The sequence below is a fragment of the Chrysochloris asiatica genome, unplaced genomic scaffold, assembly GCF_000296735.1.
Source record: "Chrysochloris asiatica unplaced genomic scaffold, ChrAsi1.0 scaffold00260, whole genome shotgun sequence".
In the NCBI taxonomy this organism is placed as follows: Eukaryota; Metazoa; Chordata; class Mammalia; order Afrosoricida; family Chrysochloridae; genus Chrysochloris; species Chrysochloris asiatica.
Genome location: NW_006408778.1, coordinates 3,491,909 through 3,503,156, shown reverse-complemented (window position 1 = coordinate 3,503,156; position 11,248 = coordinate 3,491,909). Strand labels below are relative to the sequence as shown.

General features: G+C 48.1%; 2 protein-coding genes and 1 pseudogene across 2 annotated transcripts in view; 2 read left to right on the top strand and 1 right to left on the bottom strand.

The window, feature by feature from the left end:
* Positions 1-4,647: 4,647 nt before the first annotated feature.
* On the top strand, positions 4,648-5,968 carry TSSK2 (testis-specific serine kinase 2). Its single transcript, XM_006874051.1, has one exon. The coding sequence runs from the start codon at positions 4,758-4,760 to the stop codon at positions 5,835-5,837; it is 1,080 nt and encodes a 359-aa protein (XP_006874113.1). The 5' UTR covers positions 4,648-4,757; the 3' UTR covers positions 5,838-5,968.
* A 1,719-nt stretch (positions 5,969-7,687) lies between these two features.
* The window catches only part of DGCR14 (DiGeorge syndrome critical region gene 14), a 34,822-nt gene continuing 31,261 nt past the window's right edge, over positions 7,688-11,248 (bottom strand). Inside the window, exons 9-10 of the mRNA XM_006874050.1 lie at positions 8,409-8,524; positions 7,688-7,967 (exon numbers count right to left, since the gene is read on the bottom strand). Coding sequence (XP_006874112.1) covers positions 7,688-7,967; positions 8,409-8,524 — 396 coding nt within the window. The remainder of the gene's footprint in view (positions 7,968-8,408; positions 8,525-11,248) is intronic.
* LOC102838913 lies at positions 10,315-10,950 on the top strand (annotated as a pseudogene).

The window sequence follows — 11,248 nt, the reverse complement described above, 5'->3', positions numbered from 1 at the left end:
AGGGGGGAAAATAAAAAAAGAGTGAGCTGTTACAATCTGATGAACTTGACCTACACCTATGGAGCAGCAACTCAAAAGAAGGAACAAATCCTTACAGCAAGAAATATTCCCACCCCCTCCACACACAGAGTGGACAGAGATGGGCAACTTGGACATTGGATACTCAAATGGGGAGGGGGGGACTACAAAGGCAAGAAGTGTCTGGCTTACAAGTTTTCAAGAGGGAACCTAGTGCTAGGGAGCATGGAGGAAGGCAGAATCTCCAGTGGGTACAATTCAATCTGTCTGGGCGGAGCTGATGAAAAGAAATACAGATGGGTAACTCGTGTGATACTGTAGCGAATAATGCTTATCAGGACGGATTGTGAGGGTTGGAAATGCAAAGGTAGACGTTTTGTAACAAGGAAGGGAGTGATTAATTCTCCAGGCTAGGAGCAGAGGTCTCTGGGACCATCAACAGAGAAGAGCCGAGAGCGGGACCCTACCCAGAGAAACAGATGCCTGAGATGGAGACGGAGACGATGACATGGAGTGATGAAGTGGCTGGGGACTTTGGATCCAGAGAGGGAAAGGGACTGTGGGCCGAAAACTGGGGGGGGAGGGAGGGAGAGGGAGGGGGAACTGTAGGGGGCAGGTTTCTAGGATATACCTTTTAGTTGGCTGATGATGCATGCAGGGGATTGGAACCATGGCAATGAGATGATATACGATAAACTAAAGCTCTCTCATGTAAACTATCATATAATTCACAATAAAACATTAAAAAAAGAAAACGAATCCTAACATCTGAGAAATGGACACTATATTGAAAGAGCAAAGGAGTAGATATGAAGCAATGGAACCCTGAATTAGTGAACCTGAAGTTAAATCTCTCAATACTAATATGCTAGAAGAACAATCAGAAAAAAGAATGAAAAAATCTGAAGACAGCCTAAGAGTTATGTGGGATACCCCAAAGAGGAATAACTTACGGGTGATTGGAATTCCAGAACAGGAAGAGACAATTGTCAAAGAGGTGTTTCAAAAACACTTCCCTAACATCATGAAAAACAAAAAGATAACCATTCAGGAAGTTGAAAGAACCCCAAACAGGATAGGCACAAAAAGAAAAGTACCAAGATATATGATAGCTAACTCTCCAAAAGCAAAGACAAGGAAAGAATCCTGAGCATAGCTCAAGAAAAGTGAAAAGTTACCTACAAAGGAGAACTAATAAGACTAAATTCTGATTTCTAAGCAGAAATCGCGTAGACAGGAAAATAATGGGATGACATATACTAAACTCTGAAAGAAAAAACTGCCAACCAGAATTATATACTCAGCAAAACTGTCCATAAGTACAATGGCAAATTTAGGACGTTTCCTGATAAACAGTATGTTCTGTAGACTGTGAACCAACAACAGCAGACAACAACCTGTAATTACCATACATAACACCACCTCCCAAAAATCAATCCAGATATAGATGTATTTAAAGTAAAACAAACCTACAAGACTAAAAATAGGGAACCAGAGATAGCAATTTATAATGAACTCAACTACATTATAAAAAGAGGGAATAGTGTGTAGATGTAGAATTCCCAAATGGCAAGGAAATCAAGATTTCAAGATAAAACAGACTTTAAAATAGGGGGGGAAATGAATACATTACAGGGTAACCTCAAGAAAATTAATACACCTGAAAATCAAAACAAAGAAACAGGAAAATTGAATTAATTTTCATAAAAAATAACACAAGAGAAATGAAAATAAAAAGAAAACTCACAAATAAAATGTACCAGCAGCACCACAAAAAAACATACAACAAATGACAGCAATCAATTCATTGTTGCTAAGGGCCATCGAGTCAGTTCCAACCCACAACGACCCTGTATAGGGTTTCCAAGGAGCAACTGGTGAGCCTGAATCACCAACAATGCTGTTCAAGCTGACTTTGCAGTCCAGTGCATTAACTCACATATCTATAATTACACAGAATGTAAATGAACTAAGTGCACTACTCAAGATACAAAGAGAGGAATGGAGCGGGGAAAAAAAGCAGAATACTTCAACATACTGTCTACAAAAGACCCACCATAAAGATGGAGACAGCCTAAATACCCATCAATGGAAGAATGGTTAAACAAACTTTGATACATACACACAACGTAATGCAAGTTGAAAAATTAAGTATGAATCTGCTAAGCAGCTGACAACATGAATGAACCTTAAGGACAGTGTGCTGAGTTGAAATTAGTCAATCACAGAGAGACAAATATTTTTTGAGACCAATGTTGTAAAGAGTTTAGAAAGGGTTTTCCTGCTAATCTATAATGGTTACGGGGGAGAGAAAATTACTCACAGGCTATAGGGAAGGTAAGGAGCTCTGGTAGCATAGTGGTTACAAATCGGACTAATCCCAAGGTCAGCAGTTCGAAACTACCAGCAGTTCCTGGGGAGAAAGATGAGGCTTTCTGCTCCCATAAAGATTTACAGCTTTGGAAACCCTATACAGGGTCACTATGAGTCAGATCTGACTCCACAGCACATCATCATCACCACCACCACCACCACCACAAGAGGGAAGGTACATATTAACATGGATGACAGGGCAGGCAATATACATCAAGAGGGAGATAAACGTAAGATGGAGACAAGGAGGAGTGCAAGAGTTAAAGTAAATCAAGGTAAATACTATTAACTATTGGTACACGGAGAGGATAGCAATCATTGTAATGAAGCAGTGTATGATTGTTCAATGTGAAACTGATCTGCTTTGTAAACCTTCTCAATAAAAGTTTAAAAAGGGAGAGAAGATTCAATACAGTTAACCAAAAAGGGCGACACAGTGGGACACCATGGAAAGTGCATTTGGGGGCATGGGGAGGCAGAAGGGGGCTCATGGGTGCCACACGCTCTCAAGTCTAGCCTGCTAATCTGCATTCTGCCCTTCGGAGACTCAAAGGAATGACGTTCTTATCATTTAAGCTGAAAAGGCACCCAAGAAAGGTATATAGCACGAAAACACCATGAACAATGGATGCTCTAGAGTGAGCTCAGAGTGGAGATGGAGGTGAAGAGCTCCAAGGTACAAGGGAAGGAGCTGTACAGCAGGTCACCAGTGCACCCTCAACAGATAATCCCACCTGGCATCCAATCTTGCCTGCCCTGCCCCTGGCACTCTTCCACTCTTACACACAGTAAGTTCCCCAGATGTCAGACAGGTCCTCAAAGCTGTGCTTCTGGCCAAGAGGACATTGACCAGCATGCCTACCTCTTCACAGCCCCAAGGGAAGTCCCTCCATGCTTCACTTCCTTTAGGAACCTACCCTGGTCAGCTAGCTACCTAGAAGCAGACCTGGAACACAGCATCTGGCACACCAGTATGGGCACTTCAGCCATGGCTGCCAGATAGGGCTCCTTGAGCCAAGGAGGTCAAGCATGCTATGCTGTACATGTGTACTCAGGGTACTTGAGAAAGATGACGAGCAAACCTTGGACTTCCAAAATACCTAAGAAGACACACAAGGATGCTCCAAAGCCAAAGTCCATGCTTTGGGAAAGGCTTCCCAAACTGTTTCCAGTACAAAGAGCAACGTGAGAGGAAGCCATGTGCTATCACAGGACACCTGGTGCTTAGCGGGGGGTTCACTCTTCACAAAGGCCCAGAGTGACAAGAGTTCAGGCTCTCACTCCTCACCCAGGTGTTTGTTCTCACCATTATTGGTTCCTGTGCCACTGCCCATACTGAAGCCCTGCTGGAGTCCCCACCCACCCACCCACCAAGCCAGGAAGCTCTGTCCAGCCTTGATAAACCTCTTGGCGATTGGAGGTTAGTGCTGAAAACCTTATCCTCTACATATACTACCAATGTCCATTTTAAAATGCAACCTGAGGCTATGGCTACTCCCATGTACCAGCTGCCTGTCACCTAGGAACAACGTCTTCCACAAATCAGCCCCTAGTCCCCTTGCCCTCCACTTCTCACACAGCCATTGGGATACCCCCACACCCTCTGAAGACTGGCCAGAACCCTGCCCAATCTTAAGCCAGCTCCACCCCTTGGAACACTCTGCCTGCCCTGGGCCACAGTGCACCCAGCTAGGTACTGCAGTGTCCTTAAACCCTATCCACCTTCCCACCCACTCACACCCCATCGCTCACCAGAGCAAGGACTCCATCTGTCTGCCTCCCAATCCCACGGAGCTGCAGCTGCTGCTCCCAACCCTGGAGCTGCTCTCAGTCATGAGGCCTGTAGATGCAGCTACCAGTCCTTCCCAAGCATCACTGGCTGGGAGAACAAACTTTTGAGGGGAGTTTCTTCAGAGATGCTGAGGGCCACCTCCCCTAATGGGATGAAGGTCAATGGAGGATTAGCCCCCATAGCCAGGAATGTAAACTGGCCATGCCCCCTCAGGCCCAGCACAGAAGGCAGGAAAAGTCACAGTTAAGAAATGGCAAAGGAGCGGGAGGGGTCACCACAGTCCTGCAGGCCAGCTTCCTCCCTGAGGGCAGGCAGCAGGGACTCTGCCCAGGCTGGCCTGGCTTTCCATGTTCTAGGGACACCATTCAGCCCACCCCTGTTCCCACTCCCAGCAGCCTGGCTTTATGACTTCATATGCTGAAGTCACCCAGGACAATGCTGAGCATTCCACCCCTCCAAGGCCAAGCCCAGCCCACCCAGAGCACTCCCCACAGTGTAAATGAGGACAATGCCTGCTGGCCCACGTGGGGAGGGGACGTAGAGGGCAGCTGCGGCGCCAGCCGCTCCTGGCACCATGGACGATGCTGCGGTCCTAAGGAAGAAGGGTTACATCGTGGGCATCAACCTGGGCAAGGGCTCCTATGCAAAAGTCAAATCAGCCTACTCTGAGCGCCTTAAGTTCAATGTGGCAGTCAAGATCATCGATCGAAAGAAAACACCCACTGACTTCGTGGAGAGGTTCCTTCCCCGGGAGATGGATATCCTGGCAACTGTTAACCACCGCTCCATCATCAAGACCTATGAAATCTTCGAGACTTCCGACGGGCGGATCTATATTGTCATGGAGCTTGGGGTCCAGGGTGACCTCCTTGAGTTTATCAAATGCCGGGGAGCCCTGCATGAAGATGTGGCACGCAAAATGTTCCGCCAGCTCTCGTCAGCCGTCAAGTACTGCCATGATCTGGACGTCGTCCACCGGGACCTCAAGTGCGAGAACCTGCTCCTCGACAAGGACTTCAACATCAAGCTGTCGGACTTCGGCTTTTCCAAGCGCTGCCTACGGGACGGAAGCGGCCGTATCATCCTCAGCAAGACCTTCTGTGGGTCGGCAGCATATGCGGCCCCTGAGGTGCTGCAGGGCATCCCCTACCAACCCAAGGTGTATGACATCTGGAGCCTGGGCGTGATCCTCTACATCATGGTATGCGGCTCCATGCCCTATGACGACTCCGACATCAAGAAGATGCTACGCATCCAGAAGGAACACCGTGTGGATTTTCCTCGCTCCAAGAATCTGACAAGTGAGTGCAAGGACCTCATCTACCGCATCCTGCAGCCAGATGTCAACCGGCGCCTGCACATCGATGAGATCCTTAGCCACACCTGGCTGCAGCCCCCCAAGCCCAAAGCCATGTCTTCCAGTTCCTTCAAGAGGGAGGGAGAGGGTAAGTACCGGGCCGAGTGCAAACTGGACACCCGACCAGGCTCTCGGCCCGACCACCGACCTGACCACAAACTGGGAGCTAAAAACCAGCACCGGATGCTGGTGGTGCCCGAGAATGAGGACAGCAGGATGGAGGACAGGCTGGCCGAGACCTCCAGAGCCAAAGACCATTACCCCTCTGGAGCTGAGGTGGGGAAAGCAAGCATCTAGCAGTGGTGAGGCCCCCAGGTGGCGTGGTGAGTGGTGGGCACGCACATAAACTAAGTAGCCAGGTAGACGTTGAAGAAGGCACAGGTGCAAGAACAAGTAAAATACGTCAATTAAACCACTATTTTGATTACGTTCTATTAGCTTTCTTCCACTCAGTAGCAAAGACGTTAATTACAGACCAGCTAATAAATCACAAAGTATATACAAGTTGCAACAGTGCCCAATGAGGAATCTTTTTCTCTAGGACTCAGTCAGCCCCTGCCTGCCCATGGGAGGGTTTCTAGGTCCAGTGATTCAACAGTAGTCACCCTCTGATCTATTCCCATTTCCACTGCCTACAGGGTTGGGAGAAGTCCACCACCTCAGAAGTAAGGCAGCCTGCTCTGACTCTATCAAACACCCTCTGAAGATCACTTCACAGTGTCTTACTCACCTCCTAACCCTGACTGCCCTCCCCAACCTCTCACTGTTCCTGTCTAACCCCACTCTAGGTCAGTTTCTGAGCTTGCCACAAGACACCAGCACATGGCCCATACTAGTCAAGTGCTCTTAGTGTTCTGCTCCCTTCTCCATCTGATTCATGTCTACTCCCACCTCTGCCTCCCCACTTTCCAGGGTCTTCCTGGAGTCAAGACAACCCTTTCCTATAGTGAACCAGTATCTTCCTGACCCCTAAGCAGATGCAGCTTCCAGTACAACCTCTCTTGGTGGTCCAGAGCCTACTGGGGTCTCAGCTCTAACAGGAATGTGCAGGAACTCACTCAGAAACACAGTTCAGTGTTGTCCCAGGCAGCAACTGTCAGGCTGGCCTTCACAGGACATTGAGGAAGACTTATGGGAGGCAGTGGACAGATGGAGGAAGCCTTGGCAGAGGAAGCCCAAAGCAGACAGCCAGGTGCAGGTTGGGTGTACTCACTAGTCCTGAGTGGACTCCCAAGGTTCCAGAGTTCCAGAGCCCCCACAATCTGTGATCCCCACCAGCTCTGTTACTAGGGCATAGCCCTTTCCACCTTGGCTGCATAGGAGGTGCCCAGGATCAGGGGCTGCAGGTGTCCTGTGGCTCAGGCATTGATGTCTTCATGCTTCAGGGCAAGTGCTGACCCAGGGTGCACTCAGCCCTCCCAGATCCAACGGGAGTCCTGCCCATGTCTCTGTACACTGAGATCCACATTACTGTATCTGGGGGCTCCTACTACAGGGTAGCCATGGAGGGGAAGAGGCTAGGGACACTGGTGTGCAGTGGAATGCACCAGGACACAGGAGAGGTGCTGGCTGATGCCCTGGGAAAGGTTCCCTATGCTAGGGCGAGGTCCTGGTCATTGACAAAATCATGCAGGGTCAGGCCAGGTGGGAAGGCCATGGACCTGGCTCAGAATTCTAGACTAGACTCTCTGGTGGCACAACCTCCAAGGGTTTCCACCCCACTCTCAGAAGATGGCGAAACTGGAGTGAGGAGGGCCACAATGTGAGCTCAGTTCAGAGGTAGGTTGCCAATTCCAGGAGTTACCGAAGGTCATGCAGAGGGTGGCAGGACAGGCCCTGTCACCCTGCTCCTCCAGCAGTCATCCCAAAGCAGACTCCCCTGGGTGTCCCACCATCCTGAATTCAGGTGCTATGGCCAGTTCAGGATCCAGTGCCCAGCGGACAGAAGGGCATTCCTGCCAGACTCTACTAGTTGCTCTTTAATGACAGCGTAGATGGGTTTAAATAGAAAACAGTGCCAATACATCCCAGGTGGCATGTGAGTGTCCTGGGCTGGGCCTGGCCTTACCACTGCACCTTTCCACTGACAGGCAACTGCCTCTGTCCCAGGCACACCAGAGTCCTCTGCAAGAGGCCCCGAGCATACCCTAGAAGAAGTCTGAGGCCTTGCGCCGGACAGGCAGCTGCAGCAAGTTGTCCGTGATGGAGGCTGGGTCCTGGATGAGGGGAGTGCGGGTGGCAGAGCCCGGAGCTGGTGTGCTCCTGGGGGTCTGGGGGCCCCCAGCTGGGGTCTTGAGGTGGGTTGAGTGCGCTGGTGATGGAGTGTAGCTGGCCCGCAGGGCCCGGTCTGTGTACTTGCTAGCTGTCCTGCTCACAAGACGTTGCAAGGCTGGGGACATGGCTGGGCTCAGGCCTTTGGGAGTGAGGCTGGCGTGGAGGAGTGGACAAGAAAGGCAGTAAGATTAGGCCAGGTCAGATACCCCAGCCTCCCCTTGGGTCATTAAGAGTTGAGAACGAAGATGCTAGGCAGGGCAGTGGTGGAGTCTGGCACACAGCAATGAGACCAGACCAATGTCAGGCCACAGTGCTGCCCTTAGCTGGGGGGGCTGGGTGGACCCAGACCTCTTCAGGGAGAATGACACCAGCTGCCTCCACAGACAAAAGGAGCTCACAGTGGGACCACCTAGTTACAAGAGCCTCTCGAGCAGGCCATGTGGAGGATACTGGAAACAGAGGGACAGAGGGGAGCCATTCATCCTGATTCACATCAGTCATGCTCCGGATCACAGGATCCCTGGGCCCCAAGACCTACTCTGCAGACTGAACGACCACCATCAAGGGCTGGGGCCCACTCAGACCAGTCCTTACCTGGCCAGGTTCTCCGTCACTCTCCGTAAGGCCTCCTGCTTCTTGGCCCGGTTCTTGGCGGCAGCCTCATTGGCCATCTTCAGCCCTAGTCGCTCCCGACGTCCAGGCTCCAAGATCTACAAGGCAGCAGTGAGTGGCATTGGCACCGGCCCTGAGGTCAAGTCCAGACTTAGCACCGGTCTCTTTCCCACAGTCTCTAAAAACCAAAGGAGCCCTGGAGACCATGTGGGTTAGGTAATGGGCTGCTAAACACAAGGTCAGCAGTTCAAGTCAACTAACTGCTCAGTGGGAGAAAGAAGAAGTTATCTGCTCCCATAAAGACTTACACAGGGGTTGAACAAACAGGATGGCGGACACGATGGAAGTGCAGTGAGGAGCTCCGTTAGCAACAACACAGAATACCAGACCAAGAAGGCTCAAGGGATGGTCCCAGAACTCTCAACCACATATAAAGGAATATTTAGAAGGTTGGAAGGCTTACAGCCAGGGGAATTTTTAGTAGAAGCAAGAAATCCAGTGCTTTCTAATCCAAGGTGCTCAGCTGCTCTCATAGCCATCTTGGGCAAGACCCAGCAAGGGAAGGATCAGAGCAGCCACGACACCTGACAGAACCACGGAGATAAAGGTATGGACATTCTTTTTTTTTTTTTTGTATCTGTTCATTGGTCTCTCACTGTCTGCGCACCTCCATTCTGGGGACTAGAGGGGGTGATGAGCGAGTGGACACCTCAACCCCAACCCCAGAGGGTTCTAGTATGCATGCGCACAAATCTCCTTGAAATCTAAAGGCACAGTTTCCACTTAAAACCAAACGGCCAGAGCCGGCCCTGAACTAGGAAAAAGGCCTGAACGGGGACTGTGGAGCAGGACAGGCAGGCTAAAAAGGAAATAGGCTGAAAATTAAATCCTGAGTTACATCATAACGACAAACAGTGGCATCTTGAAATTTCTCAGGAAGAAGAGTAAAAATGGAAGTTCATCTCCTGATCACATCTACCTAGAGGCAATCAGAAAGCATAAAAAATACCAGAATACGCATCCATGTAAGTATTAAGGCCAGATCTAACCCCTGAATATGCCCAAAAAACAAACAGATGACCATATCAGCACATGTCCAGAGACAAGATAAAGTGACTAAGGCAAATGAGCTGGAAGTAGACCTACACTCCATACTGGAAGATGGACAGACTTTGGAAATGCTGGAGAAGGAAATCAGAAAAACGATTATAAAATGTATCAAAACTCTATACAATGGAGTTGAGAAAAATAAGGAAGAAGTCATTCAAAGTGCTACAGGAATAATCAAATAAGATAAATACAGCACTGGAAACAATTCAAAACCTACAGAAAGAGGTCCAAACGATTAATAATAGAATATCAGAAATGGGCAATACACTGAAAGGGCAAAGGAGTTGAATGGAAGAGATAGAAGCCAGAACTAATGACAATCTAGAAGATAATCTAGATTATCACTAGAAATCTCTCAACAATACTAAGATAGAAGAGCAAATTAAAAAAAGGATTTAAAAATCTCAAGAATGCCTAGGATGCCTATTGGACAACATGAAGACGAATAACTAAAGAATTATCAGCATTCCGGAGCAGGAAGAATCAGACAAGTCCACAGAGGAGATAGTTGAAGAGCTTCTGGAAGAAAATTTTCCTAACATTCTGAAAAGTGAAAAGATAAGCATTCAAGAAGCTCAACAAATCCCAGGAAGGATAGAACCTAAAAGATAATCACCAAGACAGATAATAATCAAGCTCTCCAAAATTAAAGATAAGGGCAGAATCCTGAAAGTAGCTAGGGAAAACAGAAGTGTAACACACAAAGGTAAGCAAATCAGATTAAGTTCAGATCTCTCAACAGAAACCATACAGGCAAGAAGGCAATGGAGGGGAGAAGATGGCTGGCCCAGCAGTGACCAGGCTCTCCCAGGTGCGGGGCTTCAGTACATCTGTGGTCAGGCCATTTGCCAAGCTTGTGAGGCCACCTATTCAAATATATGGTTTTGATGGTCGTTATGCTACTGCCCTTTTCTCTGCTGCATCTAAGCAGAATAAATTGGATCAAGTAGAAAAGGAGTTGGTGAAAGTAGCACAACTTCTGAAGGATCCGAAAGTGGCTCTTGCTATTCTGAATCCCCATGTCAAGCGTTCCATTAAAGTGAAAAGCATAAATGACATCGTAGCAAAAGAGAGACTGTCTTCCCTCACATCCAATCTGATCAATTTACTTGCTGAAAATGGTCGCTTGAACACCCCAGGCGTCATTTCTGCCTTTTCAACCATCATGAGTGTCCACTGTGGAGAAGTCCCTTGCACAGTTACCACTGCAACTCCCTTAGACAATGCCTCTCTTTCTGAATTAAAAACGGTCCTGCAAAGCTTCCTAAGTCAAAGCCAGGTGTTGAAGTTGGAGGTTAAGACTGATCCCTCAATCATGGGTGGAATGATTGTACGCATTGGAGAGAAATATGTCGATATGTCTGCAAAGTCCAAGATTCAGAAACTGAGCAAGGTTATGCGGGAGACTATGTGAAAGTCAATTTTCTATCATCATTGAAAATTTAAATTCTTAAACTTGGAGCATCAATAAAGTGCTTCCTAAACAAACCATATTATGTTTTTTGTTTTTAAAATAGAAATGCAATGAGCCTTTTATCTTTCTTTCAGTATCCTCCTAGTTTAAAGAAGAATTTGACCTCTGAAGATTATTTTTAGGAATTTATCGAAGCTGATGTCTATTATTGTTGTTAAATGCTATCAAATTGGTTCCAGCTCATAGTGGCCCTGTGTAGGGTTTCCAAGGAGCAGCTGGTGGGTTCGAACTTAACCGT

What these genes read in the sequence shown, in the direction of transcription:
- TSSK2 (XM_006874051.1), top strand. Translation starts at nt 4,758, where the DNA reads ATGGACGATGCTGCGGTCCTAAGGAAGAAGGGTTACATCGTGGGCATC.